General features: G+C 44.3%; 1 protein-coding gene across 1 annotated transcript; it reads left to right on the top strand.

Annotated features, from left to right (window-relative positions):
• The first annotated feature begins 4,129 nt into the window (after positions 1–4,129).
• On the top strand, positions 4,130–13,131 carry LOC115320136 (UMP-CMP kinase). Its single transcript, XM_029980252.3, has 5 exons — positions 4,130–4,425; positions 4,516–4,656; positions 6,405–6,622; positions 7,669–7,768; positions 10,408–13,131. The coding sequence occupies exons 1-5, from the start codon at positions 4,336–4,338 to the stop codon at positions 10,480–10,482; spliced, it is 624 nt and encodes a 207-aa protein (XP_029836112.2). The 5' UTR covers positions 4,130–4,335; the 3' UTR covers positions 10,483–13,131.
• The last annotated feature ends 449 nt before the right edge of the window (positions 13,132–13,580 follow it).

Here is a 13,580-nt window from a genome sequence, read left to right as displayed (position 1 = left end):
CCACAGAAAAAGTTTGCAATAGACCCTTTGCAAAATTCCCAAAAGCCCGCGTGCGCCTGCGACGAATAATGGGTGTACTTGGTACACCCATTATCCCATCGTCTTTCCTCCCGCTACCATGTGGCATATGCGAGCAGATGAAGGTTACCATGGCAACAGCGTTCGAGCACCCCAGAGCCGAGTCGGACGAACACACGGGGTCTGCCCCTTTTTTCATCCCACCTTTGTACTGCGCAGCCTCTGTCGTCTGCTGCGCCGAAGCTTTATTGAACCTAGTCGAACCCTGTCGCGGTGCAAAATATGTGGATTCTGTGACACTGCAAGACGTGAAGGTAAGTTACGACCAATGACGTATTAAAATCACCTTTTGCGATGCGTTCACACTGTACAGGTACGGTACGCTACTAACAACGTACGACTAGTATGACGTTCCGGCGGGATGGCAAATGGCTGCGACCATGGGCATCAGCAGGATTTTTTCTTGATGTGGGCAAAACTTTCGCACACGTATAAATTTTGAAAATGTCTATGTAAAAGTGATATGGTCCCCCGCCCAAGTATTGTGACATCTCTCTACTCAAATCCTGCAGACCGGACGCAAAACTGCCGTGATAGTGAACGACGGGGTATAAACATATCAGGACCAACATGTTATTGCTGACGAAGGGACCACCGGTCATTTGTTAATTTATCAGGTTCTGCAACACAGCAACTTTCTAAGAACTAAAAATATATTCTTGGAAGCCCAGTCATGTACAGGGTGTCACGAAAAAATGTTTACGGGTTTTTTTCTACCGCAAAAATAAACTAAGCATCGCCTAATGCTCATTCCCCGCCCAAAGGTAGTGCTAGAGGTCACAACCAGATGCTAAAGTTTCAGCCCGATCCGATATCTTATTGAAAAGTTATAAGTGATTTTCTGAAAAGTTCTATGGGAGAATGGCGGCGTACGGAGTTTCCGAATACATGGGGCTCTATGGGCACCAGAAACCGAAAATGGGAAAAGATGGGCTCCGATTTCCCATTGAACTTTTTAGAAAATCGGATCGGGCTGAAACTTTGCACCTGGTTGTGACCTCTAGCGCTACCTTTGGGCGGAGAATGAGCGTTAGGCGATGCATAGTTTATTTTTGCAATAAAAAAAAACCTGTATTTTTTTTTTTTTTTGTGACATTTTGTATTTTTTAGAACACGAGGAAATATGCAAGCAAGGAAGCTTTTCTACAATATTTCGAGTCTTCAAATAAAATACAGTTCAAAGATCCCATCGACCAACTACACTTCCTTCATGACATTTTAGATTCCCCGATGAACAGTCTGTCTTTTCATAATACTCAAAACATTAAGAGAGAGAAAACTAGATAACGTACCAAAATGAGTGTGCGAGCTTAGAAAGTACACAACTAACAAAAAAAACATTATTTCACTTTTGATAACGCGAAGACATAAAAGCTAACGTTTATAAGAGAGAACCAAACTGAGAAGTACGGCTATGGAAGTACCAATACCCAGAATACAAAGTCCACAAATGCAGGGCCCCGATTATCATTTGTTTTCGGGTAAGTGTTTGTGGTGGGCTTTTTTTTTTTTTTTTAATATTAAATAAATTGTTTCTCACAGGGGCGGATCCAGAATTCCCTTTTGGGGGAGGGGAGCGGGGCGGGGCGGAAAAATTTGTAACAATACTATTCTCCCATTCGACGGAGTGGTTTTCCAAGTTCAGAGTTTAAGTGTGCCTGCTAGGGTGTGACCCACCCTATTTTGAAACCTCGTCCTTGAGTACCGAGCCTTCTACCACCTGGCAGGCCGGTAATCAGTTTTAATGAGGGGGGGGGGGGGGGGGTTTAGCCATGTCAAATTGCCCTCCGAGAAGGGGGGACGGCTGCCTCCGTCGCCCCACCCCCTTGGATCCGCCCCTGCTCCTTCGTCACCTCAACTTAAAACTACAGTTCAGATAATGTACATAAATAAGTGGAGCTCTTCCTGCTTTCTCTGCACGGGTCTTGTATTTATCTGGTCAACTTTAGTTTTGCCAGAAAATCTCTAGGCGTACCTTTGACAGATGAGTGAATTTGGGAGGGCAAAGGTTGCTAGGAGTGACTGGGACAAGGATTGCCTTAATAGAATCCGACTCCGAGTCTCGGCAGGGGTCAGAGGTGACTGCTTTCTTCATCCCAGAAAATGGAAAGCCGTGATCAATTGGAGCTCCTTTATAAACACGCGCGCTTTTGCTTGAGTGGTGACATCTCAGCCATTTTTCCGCCATTTTTTTTTTTAATGCATTTTGAAGCGCGCGCAATCTGGTGTCACTCAGCTCGAGCGCGTAGCTTTGGCTAATGCATAGACGCCATTTTACCGCCGAAGTCACGCACCGAGCAGAGCCGTGTATGGCACCGACTCCGAGTGCGTGAGAGCGTCACCAGCTGGCACATTCAGGGCAACAATGGATGTCTTCACCCTCAGACAGACAGACATGTAGGCACCCTATGATCAATGTAAAACGAACACACATATGGAGAAATCCAGAGCTGGCAAAATAGTGATGCTCGCTACAAACTTTCGGAAAGAACAACTGTACGGTTGCGACTGTGGACTGGGCATTCTCTGAAGCGCCTTTTCCTGGTGTCAAACGGTGAGACAGTAAATCATGGCCCGAGGGTCAGATGCGTTGACTTTTTAGTGCGAACCTGATTTTGTGCAAATGCGGACGCCCGACCCCTGTCCAGCCGCCTCCCCTCCTCCCCCTCCCCCCCAACCTGCTCAGAAGATCATGTTCACCGTTGCTCATGGCTTGCTCTTCCGTGAATCGTCTCGAAAACACATGGTTTACTAGCCAGGCTGGAGAGCCCCGTCAGCCCCGTCCTCGAGGCCAAAACGCCAAAACCGGGCGCGGCTTTTGCAAAAGCAACCTGAACTGCCTGAACCCCCGCGTCCTCAGTACATAGGGCGCAGAGTTGGAGAAAACACAGAAGAAATTGCCGTTAAAATGTCACGTGAAGCTAGGCTAGCGAAGTTGGAAAAACGGGGTGCATTTAATTTGTTTTTTCCCCAAGAAGATATAGGTATTGCTATTTTCCTTTTTCCTTGTCACGACTTTTTTCAACCTCCCCGACGCCGCCCGACCCGCCCCAGGCGGCGAACTGGTTTGTTTGTAAACACAACTAAACAACCAAGCACCACGTGGGCGGCGCATAGGGCGGTGGCTTCTGTGCTATGCATGAAATCCGAAGTGCATGCGAGACTAGAAATAAAACAGCGCGGAGTAGGTAGACTGGCTTTGGGGGCACATTGCAAAACGCCAAACCAGGGAGTACAAGGAGACATGGGATGGGCATCATTTGAGAGCAGGGAAGCGGTGAGCAAGGTAGAATTTGAGGATAGGTTGAGGCAAATGGACGGGGAGCAATGGGCACGAAAGGTTTTCAGCTATTTATACATGAGGAGTGTAGACACAAAGTGGAGACAGCGCACTAGGAAATTAAGAGGAAAGTTTTTGGGCTATAACGAAGATACGGAAGAGCAAGTCTCAGTTAAGAAGAAAGTTAAGGCCACAGAAAGAGATTGGTGGCTAGAGGGAATGCAGACAAAGACGGCTCTGGAAAGCTATAGATTAAACAAAAGAGTTATTGCCAAAGAAAGCATTTATGACAATTCTAGGGGAAGCTCATTGCTGTTTGAGGCAAGAACGGGTGTTCTGCGAACCAGAACATACAGAGTGAAGTACCAGGAAATTGATACAGTGTGCACTGCTTGTGGAGAGGAGGACGAGACGGCTGAGCACTTGATACTCTACTGTAAAGGACTTCACCCTATGCCTACCGAAGACAACATAGATTTAATAAAGTCATTGGGTTTTAGAGACAGCGAAGGGAGAGTGGATTTCAAGACTGTAGAGATTACCAAGCAAAGATTAAGTGAATGGTGGCAGAAATCGAGAGAAAACTAGGTATTTTCTTATCCACTGATGGCAAGGGGGTTTCATAGCCTCACTTTCTTTGCACTGCGGAGTGAATATAGATTTCACATTTAAATATTCTAAGCTTAAATGGTAAAACAAAATGGCTAGGTGGCGTAAGCTACCGCCCGATCCAAAGGGCTCAGCCGTATTCATCCATCCATCCATCCATCCATCTGTAGCTTTTGGAGGGTTGCACAAGGACAAGTCAGGCAAGCGTCCGAGCGACTGCCCCGAAATGAAACTGACGAAACCTCCAGAGACGTGCCGGACGTGCCGCCTCGCCAGCAGCTGTTTTGTGCGCAGTATCGCTCTATGGGAAACACGCTCAATGCTAGCTAGGTCAGTTAACTCTTTCATCGTTTTGATTCGGCCTCGTCATGGAGGAGTTGGCAAGACGCCGGAGCGTGGTCTTCGTTCTGGGCTTACCCGGATCCGGAAAGGGGACAGTATGCCGACGAATTGCTCAGGTGACAGTCGTTTTGTACTCCCGAAGGTTTCCACTTCGGGCATAGGTCGGTTTCACACGCGCGTTTCGGTTCTGCTTTTCTCCTGCGCAGAAGTACGGCTTCGAGCACGTCTCCGTCGGCGAGGTGTTCAGGCGCGAGACTGCGACCGAGGAATCAACTTACGGGCCCGTATTCCGACTCCTCGGTGGTAAACATGTGCCTCCGGGGATCAAAGTGGAGCTGCTTAAAAACGTAAGAACATTTTTTTTTTTTTTGGCGTTTTTGAGCGGGACGTACGCGGTTATTGCTCCAACACTGTACAGTGTCATTAGTTTAACTTTGCTTTGCACTGTGAAGTACGTAAAAGTGTGCGATCCCTATGCAGAAGAGCTTACGCAGGGTTTGCGATGACGTCCGAACGCCGATTTCTGATTGGCTCAGATTGGAAGGATACTGAGTAGACCTCAATGCTAGCAGCCTTAAAGAATATGCAGTCAAATATTTGAAAATTATATATATTGTTTGACTCTGGTACAGATTACTATAACATACAGTATGTACTCCACGCTCGTTAAATGGCAACTCCACTCAATTCCGAAGATTTCGGGATAATGAGAGATTTCACATTAAAAAGCCCTAGTAAAAGACACTACCGTAAAATACCACAGAAGCGCCCATTTCATTCAAGCGCCCACTATTATAATTTTCCGAACTTGGGAATTCTGCAAATTATACGCTAACTGCCCGATTTGACCGGACAAGCGCCCATGTCTAGATGAATCCAGTTTCAGAGAAAATGGTCTGGACTTGCTCCCCCGGTATTTTACGGTACGTCATTTGCTTCGCGAAGAATGGGATGTATATTTTTAAATCTATAATTTTGGACACAAGTAGAAACTGAAACCTTGGCTCCGTCTGCAACATTGGCCTCGGGCCGCCAAAAACATGGCCATCCGTTGGTGCGAGATTGGGTTGGGGATTGGGGCAGGCATGTGCCAGGCGCAAGTGTCATCGCATCGCACTGTTCATCACGTTTTGGTGTCTACGACATTCAATGATGTCTGCACAATTGCAGCATAAGTCTCCGCTTGTAGTGTCCGTAATGTGGACGGAACTCCGAGAGACAGTAATCGCAAACAGTGAGGGCTTCGGGGACTCTAAGAAGACCCTCGGGGTCCTCAAATAGGGTGACCACCCGTCCCGTGGCTCGCCGGACCGTCGCGCGAGAAATTTCAAAATCTTCAAAATGTCCCGCATTTCAGACTGGCGTAAAATTCACTCCGCAACTCATGGTGCTTCCCAACAACAGGGAAGAGTGGTGGTCACTGGTAATCATGTGAATCAAAATGGTACTCCATTTTCTATCCAAGCATTGCAGGAAGCGACCATAGTTCTTGCGGGAAAACCGACGCACATGTGCCGTTGTGCCTGTCTCTTTAATGGCAAAATATTGTAAAACAAATTGCTCACCAAAAGTTTAAATATGAAATATTATAATTATTTGCAAATTGCTGTGTCAATGCGAAAAGGTTGCTGTAGATTTTTTTTTAGTAAAGACTGGTACACTTGCAACGGTCAAAAAAGAACATAACATTCAAAAATTTGTGTTGATACGTTGTTGATGTTGATATGTTATGTTGATAAAAGTAAGTGTTGACAGTTATGATATAGTTAATTTTTATGTTTTCAACTTTGACACATTTAATAACATGTTTGGCATTAAAAATATATCACTGGGAGTGGAAATTATTTTAGCTTATTCGGTGCATTACAATTAGTAGGTGTATACACAGTACAGGATAATAAAAGTGTTAACAGAGCCTCGGTTCGTTGTGTCCGTGTTAATAAATTTCCTCTACCCCTTCCCCTGCCCCGCGTGTCCCGCATTTCGCTAGCAGGAGGGTGGTCACGCTATCCACCGCAGTGGCTGATAGTGACGTTTGTACCAAGATATTTCCATCGGATCTTTTTTTTTTTTTTCCTGTCTCTTTATTTTGCAGGCACTTGGAAAGATCAAGTCTGACACTTTCCTTCTGGATGGCTTTCCTAGAAACCTCGAGCTGCTGAAGGCCTGGAATGCAGACATGGCCGACAAGTTTCCCCTCAAGTTTGTGCTTTTCCTGGACTGCCCAAATGAAATCTGCAAAATGCGCATTGCCAGACGTGCGGAGCAAGGCAGCGGTAGGCCCGACGATTACTCCGTCAGTTTCCTGGAGAGGTATGTATTCTTGGGAATGGCATAAAGCTCGGAAGCTTAAGGATCATTCTCACGTACACCACAGTGCTACCTCGACACTATTGGTCAGCACTTCAAATAGCACTCACCTTGCTGATGGAATGCTGACTTCACCCCACATTGGTGGTACAGCATCGATGCTGTGCTTTATCAGTGCTAACTAACATTGAAATCAGCGCTGTTCCTAGTATTCATTTAGCACCTCAATGTAATGTGTGAACCCAACTTTATTCCACGTCCAACTTCTTAGGTTGAGAACTTTCTCCTGTCTCCAGCACACTTCCATACTTGGATCAGCGTTGCATGCGCTTCTGTTCCAAAGATTTTTTTTTTTCTATGCACCCGAACGAAGTTGGCTCAGGCCAATGATGTCACAGCCCTGGGGAAGACCAGGGGTGACATCGTTTTCTTAAAATTTTCTCATAATTTTGTAGACCACATTTCTTTCGTTCACTGAGACAGCTATCATACTTTCTGGTCGGTTGACTGAGAACTCGGCTTATAAAATATGTCAATTCACGGTTCATGAGGTCAAAATAAAGGAACAAACTGCCCTTGTGTCAATGCCCCTTCCTCTTTCCATATGTTCTATTTTTTTTTAGTACATTTTTAACATATCAGTCACAAGGGCTGCATTCTCTTTTGTAGTCGCTGACGGTACGAGAAAGGCATGGTGCATCTTTCAAACACCCTGCCTCCAGCATGCTCTCTGTGCCTTCCGCCGCACTTTGGCCGCGCACGTGCCCTCGGGGTGCACAAGACATTGAATCGTTGTCGAAGGTAGGGGGCTGGAGTCGGAGGCGGGACAACTGAGGCTCCTCCCTGCCATTCTCACCTCGCCAGCGACCGCACTGTTTCTTCCTAGCCTCGAAACCTTTGTCACCTGCCCTTTTCCCGTTGTTGGATCTCCTGTGGATCCGTCGTACGCCGTGCACGCTTTGCCTTGTTGCCAGAACGCGACCAATTTTTAATGACACATGCGCGTAAAGAAACTCTAAAAGAGCGTACTAACTTTCTCAACTTCTCAGGCAGCGACTGTTCGAGACAACAACGATGAAAGTGATTGACCACTTCTACGGCACCAAGGACATTGTGAGGGTGGATGCAAGTGCAAGTAACCTTGATGCGGTGGGTTTCTACTGTTTTTCTATGTTCCTTTTTTTTTATGTTGATGTAAATGCATCTGTATTTCTCTGCTTTGTTTCAAAATGGAAGACATAGTACCAGGCGAGGGTGGTGTGCAAATCTAGTGGGAGGTGCTCTAAGGACCATTTTTGGAAACCGCCAGTCCAACAGGTTTGGGAGCGAAAATACGTGAGCATGTGCTCGAGCAAGCGTGGGCTCACCCTCGACCAAGGAGGCTAGATTCGTCGGCTCCATTGAGCCGCAGCTCCCCCAAAGTCTCTTTTGTGCCTACTGTAGCTTACCTTTTTGTGCTAACACACTTCCCCCCTCTCCTCCTCAATGTGCACACTGTTTCATTCTGGCAGTCCTTGAAGCCAGTTTTCTGCCATGTGGCACCAGCTATTTCTTAAGCAATTGATTGCGGGAATAGTGGTGCCTGACTCAAGGATCTAATTCTTCGACAAAAAGTTAAACAGAGACACTTAAGACAGCTTACATGTAGGAATGCAAAAGCATTCTTACACTCAGCGCATTTCTACAAGCAGCGCGCCACGTCTTTCTTTTTCTCACGGCACACCAGCGTTGACATCACGCTCCCCCACTGCCCAGGCGCGGCGCCCCCTCCGGCTTCAATGCTTCCGTGACGATGCATCTGCGTTGCTGTGCTTTAATTTGTGTTTTGTTTCTGAGGCACGTCTCCTTTGATCTTGAGTGCCCGGCTGGTTTCTGTGACGAGGCATCTGATATGACCCATTGCAGCCAATGGGAATTCTGCTTGTGGGTGCCGTTTTTCTGCAACAGACGGTTACAAACAATGCCGGCTTTGCTCCATGTGACAGTTAATGCTTTCACATTAAAAGGCACATCGCTTACACACTACATTGCGAGGCTCTCGCAGTAAAAAAGTAAAACGAAGGGATTTCAGTTGGACTGTAGGACTAACGCAGATTGCACGCGAGTGTCGAGTCTGCGTTTGGCTGGGACCTGTGTTCGATTGATGCCTCGCTGATTGAACGCGAGTTCCAGCCGAACGCGGCGTCGGAGGCACAAAACAAGTAATTCATGCTCTAGGAAAGCGATAGTTAGAAATTTTCTGCACTCTGCAGTTTTGTAAGCTTGTCCTCCTTTCATTGCAGTAGAATCTTGCCTCTAATTAAATTTCTTCACTGTCAAAATATTCTAGATAGCAACCAGTAGATTTTGCGTAGCAAGGAGATAAAGAAAACGGACATATTTAGAAAGGTTGATCCAAAAGAGCAGTGAACTTTTGACTCCCGAGAGCAGTCTGATATTGTTGAGAACAGAGTCAAGTATTTAACTGTTACACTAGTCATTGCTACATAGTCTTTTACAATGGGGGCAAATAATGATAACACGGCGCATTTCCGCTCAGGTTCTTCAAGTGCTCCACCTACCATACTTCTCCAAATGGCTTCATATGGTACGGGATGTTTCACAAAACATAGGCCAAGTTGTTCCTGCCAAAAATGTGCATTGTAAAGAAAAAAAGGTTGATGTTGTATTGGCCTTTCCTAAAGGTAATTTAGGAAAATTAATGGTCTTTAGTATAACTATGTTAGTAATTACTTTTCAGCAATTAAATTTCTAATTACTGCATTTGAAGGCTCGGTTTCGATTGGAGACTTTCTGGAGACAGACCAATGCGAAGTCAACCATTTTTCTGCGAGATGCATACTTTTAGCAGAAACGATTCGTCCCATGTTTCGTGGAATCAGCTGTAGAATGAACTCCATTCATAACAAAAGCCAATGTCTCGTAACTCCATACTTTTCTCGTGACATACCTGGTTGAGGTTTTTTGCCCAGATCTCCCCATCCCGCAACTAATGAGGCGGTGCTCCGCCGTTACATTTTTTAAACTCAATTAAAAGTATGTTTTAGCCGAAGCTTTAAGTTCTTAATGCACACGTCTGTTGTCTTCGTTGTTGCAAAGAAAAAACTGTTCACGACGTCTCATCGTGAACGTATGAAAAGCAAAGCCCTCAACTTATAGAGCTTTGAGAGTTTTTGGATGCGAGCTACTAAGGGAATCTTTAGCTTCTTGGACCAATAAAAACAGGCATTCTTCCATTTTTATTTGAGTAATTTTAATGGCATTCCTAATATTGCGTACACTTCCCAGTCATGACAAAGCAAAGCGCATCGCGTCGCAGAAGCTAAACACCCGTACAAGCACCGACATATTTTTTAAAAGCATCGAAAGTTGGAAAGAAAGAACACCTCAGATGGCATAAGATAGAGGAAATAGACCGCTTTGCTCGTGCTTTGACTACTTTGGCTTACGTCGGTTGGGCAGCATGGTATCTGGTGCTGGAGCAATTCCTAAAGCCGCAGTCACACCACGCGTACACCATACAAAAGAGTTCGCCGCAGGCACGACGACAGAGTTATCTGCAAGCGCTCCTCGAGCAAGTTCAAAGCATGTTCGCTTCACACACACGTGTGTCTCGAACACGTCTACAGGCAGTCTTTGTGTAACCAACTTGGCTGGACCGCCCTGCGAGGAAGAAACTTGCCTCTGATTGCAGGCCGTCTTTCGTACGACGTACGACTGTGGCTTAAAGACTAGCGTCTGCCAGGCGAGTGTAGTTAAAACCTAACGAATTTTGTTCTCGCTTTCAGGTGTTTCAAGACGTCGATCGGGTGTTCCGAGCATACTTCGGGCCTTCTTCAGCTGCATCTGGGAATCGTGCCTAGTTTCTGTTTGTTTGTGCAGAGTTCAGATAACATACTTTTCCCGTTTTGTATTCGTCGCACGTAGACGACATGCTTTGGGTTTTTCGAAAGCGGTTCATGAAGTGCCTCTGCTCGTGGCGTATGACTTTATTTATTTGCCTTAACATATAGGCTCGTGGCAGTGCCAAAGTTCAGAAGTGCCGTTCCATATTATGTTGCTTTTGAGCGAGCTCATCTTGCCTGTACGATACTGACGTTGCGCTTACTCTCCACATATCAACGTGCGTCGAGCCTCTTCATTCTTTTTGGTTAGGTGTACCGAACCTAAAGAGTTTTGGCGGTTATAAGCAGAAATTATTATCTTGCTTTCAAACATGAAGGTCTAGAAAAACTTCCGTCTCTAAGACTGTGATACGCTTGTTTGCTGACGCAACTAGCTTCTGTTTACCATCTTCAGACAGAACCAGCGCCTTTGCAAGTAACCATCAAATTTTATGCGGGTCTTACTACTACATATTCATACGCGAATAGTGAATTTTGAGTTCACAGCGAATGGTGGTACTGGCTGAATTTTTTTAATTGAAACTCAAATAGTTTCTCTAAGGCTTTCACTACTGTTGCACCATTCTTAAACAGAAACCTAGCTGAATTCATGAAGGTTGTTCCCAAGCTTCCTATTGTCCATTTATAAACTAATTTTAATCTTTATGGACTGTGTGTGACCTCAGAAAGTTCAATGCCTTGGGATGGCGAGTAAACGACGAATTTGACATAAAATTGAACCTATAGAGATGCTAAAATTGAGTAGATTTACAAATCTTTTGCTTTATGCCAATATTCTTCCTTCAATCTTAAATAAGAAAAAGAAAAAAATTATAGATGGCGATGCAGATTGCTTTACTGCAATGTAGATATCAGCGTAAATTTACAAAGTTTCTATTTCTTTTTAAATAATTGAGGTACATGCATACACCATCCTGCTTTGAAAGCGTGCCTCTCCTCCCAAGCGCGCTATTGCGATATTCATACTTTTCCAAATGTTGATCGCTGCGGGTTACCATGTTAACTGCGCTTCTCACCGAGCACCTGTGCAGTGCAAAGAAGCAACACCCGTGAAGCATGCTTTTGCGGTTGTGTGTTCTCTGCGATGCACCTGTGCTCGGTAAGAAGCACGCTCAGCGGGGCTAAAATGCATGCAATTACCACTTCTGAAAATATAAATATCACAGTTTATCTACAAGCAAATATTGAATAGTGCATCACTAGAAACTTCTATTCATAATTTCGAAAATTCATACAATATCAGTTGCTACATATTAGGCTGTTTTTGCAAACTTTTCAATATTGTGCAGTTCTAGCGAGGTATCCAGGAAGCAGTGCTGTGAAAGGTACTGTGGAAAAGATATGAGTTACATGAGCATAAATGTAAATAAGTTAGAAATACTGTTACATTTCTACAAATGTGTCCACTTAACCATTGCTCGCAAACAGTAACTACTATGTCATTTACACCCCTTCCAAACACGAAGAAAAACAGTTCTACAACAAAAGTAGGTGGAGTAGTAAATGTTGATTTAACAACTCTACCCTGCAGTAATAATTTCTTTAAAAAAAAGAAAAAAGCAAGTTATGATAATTTTATAGAAAATAAGATATCGCAATACTTTGTGATATCTTATTCAGATTCGAGGTTTAGCAAGCATACTTAGATATTGCGAGAAAATTTATATTGATTGCTCTATAGGTATATGTCAACGCTTTCGTTTGGTCATCACATTTAGGTACCTAGGTTCCATCTGTTCAGTTACAAAGTCAGTAAAGTAAATTAAAACTAGACTAACTGGAGCAGTGGATGGAAGCTTGGAAATAACCTCAATGCATTCGGTTGGATTGTTTCAAAGATATATTTTGTTCCCATGCCGACTTTTGTTTATAAGGAAGTTCTACATATAAAATGTAATTAATGTTTATAATTTAATGACAAAAGCATTGCTCTTTTATCTCAATTAAGAATTGCAGTTTTATTACAGATTAACCATTAGACCTAGAATTATACATCGACGTGGTCACTCAAAATTATTCTGAACATTATTTCAGTTGAATGTACTCTTTGGTTTACCTTTTATTCCATGCCTAAAATAATCATTCACAGCAGTTCATACTGTCCATCAATTGGTAGCTTGTTGCCGTGCTCGGTGTTCGCACCCAAACAGCTTGTTCTGGGTTCGAGGAAATCAAACCTGCCACGCAATTGATGCTAACAGTTGCGTAAAAGTAGACATTTTCTTTTAGTTGCATAGTTTAGCACAGTGGTATGAATGAAATTGATGTGTGCTTACGATCCAAAAGTTATTTTTTGCTGTTCCAAAGTGGTCCTTTGGCTGCTCCAAGGGGTGCTCCGAAATGGTTCAGACCAACCACATCACAGAGATTCGTGTTATCTGTAGAGTATCATCCGGGAGGGTTATGTGCACAGAGACATTGTTTGCACTGCTGACATTTTGCACATTTTTCACTGCCAATTTGCTTGTCAACAACTGCAAATGTGTTTTCGCGGCTGCAGCTGTTTACCGGATGGGATGATCCTCTCGTGTGTTTATGACTTTATTGTTGGAAGTTCAGGTTGTAAGAGCGCATTACAAGCAATAAAATATTCACAAGAAAAAAAAACTTTTGGTTGTTGGATGGCTCAATTACCACCTGTTTTTTCGCGCTTCTTTAAACGCTTCATATTTTCTGAAAAAAAGAAAAAAAAAAAAAAAGAAAAGGACGGTTAGAAGTTAGCAGGAACCTCCGAAACAGTGAGTTCTACTTGGGACCCGAGAAACAGCTGGGGAAAAGAACTCGGCCAAAAGCTGGCTTCTGCATTGGCGGAAGCTATTACAAATACTGGAACATAACGCAGTTCAATACGTGGCTTGCGTGTGATGGCAGTCCGCCCACCTTTCTGGTGGCCAAAAGCGTCTCCTTAATGCAGCGGAATCTATGCGCTTTTTCTCCCATTGTCTGCCCTTCTTTCTGGTGGCCAGAATTAATGTCGCGGAAGCTGCACTCGTGCCCCCATTCTCCTATTATGTCTGACCAAGTTACATCGGTGCAAGCTATGTACATCTGTATAG

This window comes from Ixodes scapularis, unplaced genomic scaffold, assembly GCF_016920785.2.
Source record: "Ixodes scapularis isolate PalLabHiFi unplaced genomic scaffold, ASM1692078v2 ptg001458l_1__unscaffolded, whole genome shotgun sequence".
Classification (NCBI taxonomy): Eukaryota; Metazoa; Arthropoda; class Arachnida; order Ixodida; family Ixodidae; genus Ixodes; species Ixodes scapularis.
The sequence above is the reverse complement of the archived record's forward strand: the minus strand, read 5'-3'. Positions and strand labels throughout refer to the sequence as shown.

What these genes read in the sequence shown, in the direction of transcription:
- LOC115320136 (XM_029980252.3), top strand. Translation starts at nt 4,336, where the DNA reads ATGGAGGAGTTGGCAAGACGCCGGAGCGTGGTCTTCGTTCTGGGCTTA. An exon ending in TATGCCGACGAATTGCTCAG is followed by an intron (nt 4,426 to 4,515) that starts GTGACAGTCGTT and finishes TCTCCTGCGCAG; the next exon opens with AAGTACGGCTTCGAGCACGT. An exon ending in TCCGTCAGTTTCCTGGAGAG is followed by an intron (nt 6,623 to 7,668) that starts GTATGTATTCTT and finishes TCAACTTCTCAG; the next exon opens with GCAGCGACTGTTCGAGACAA.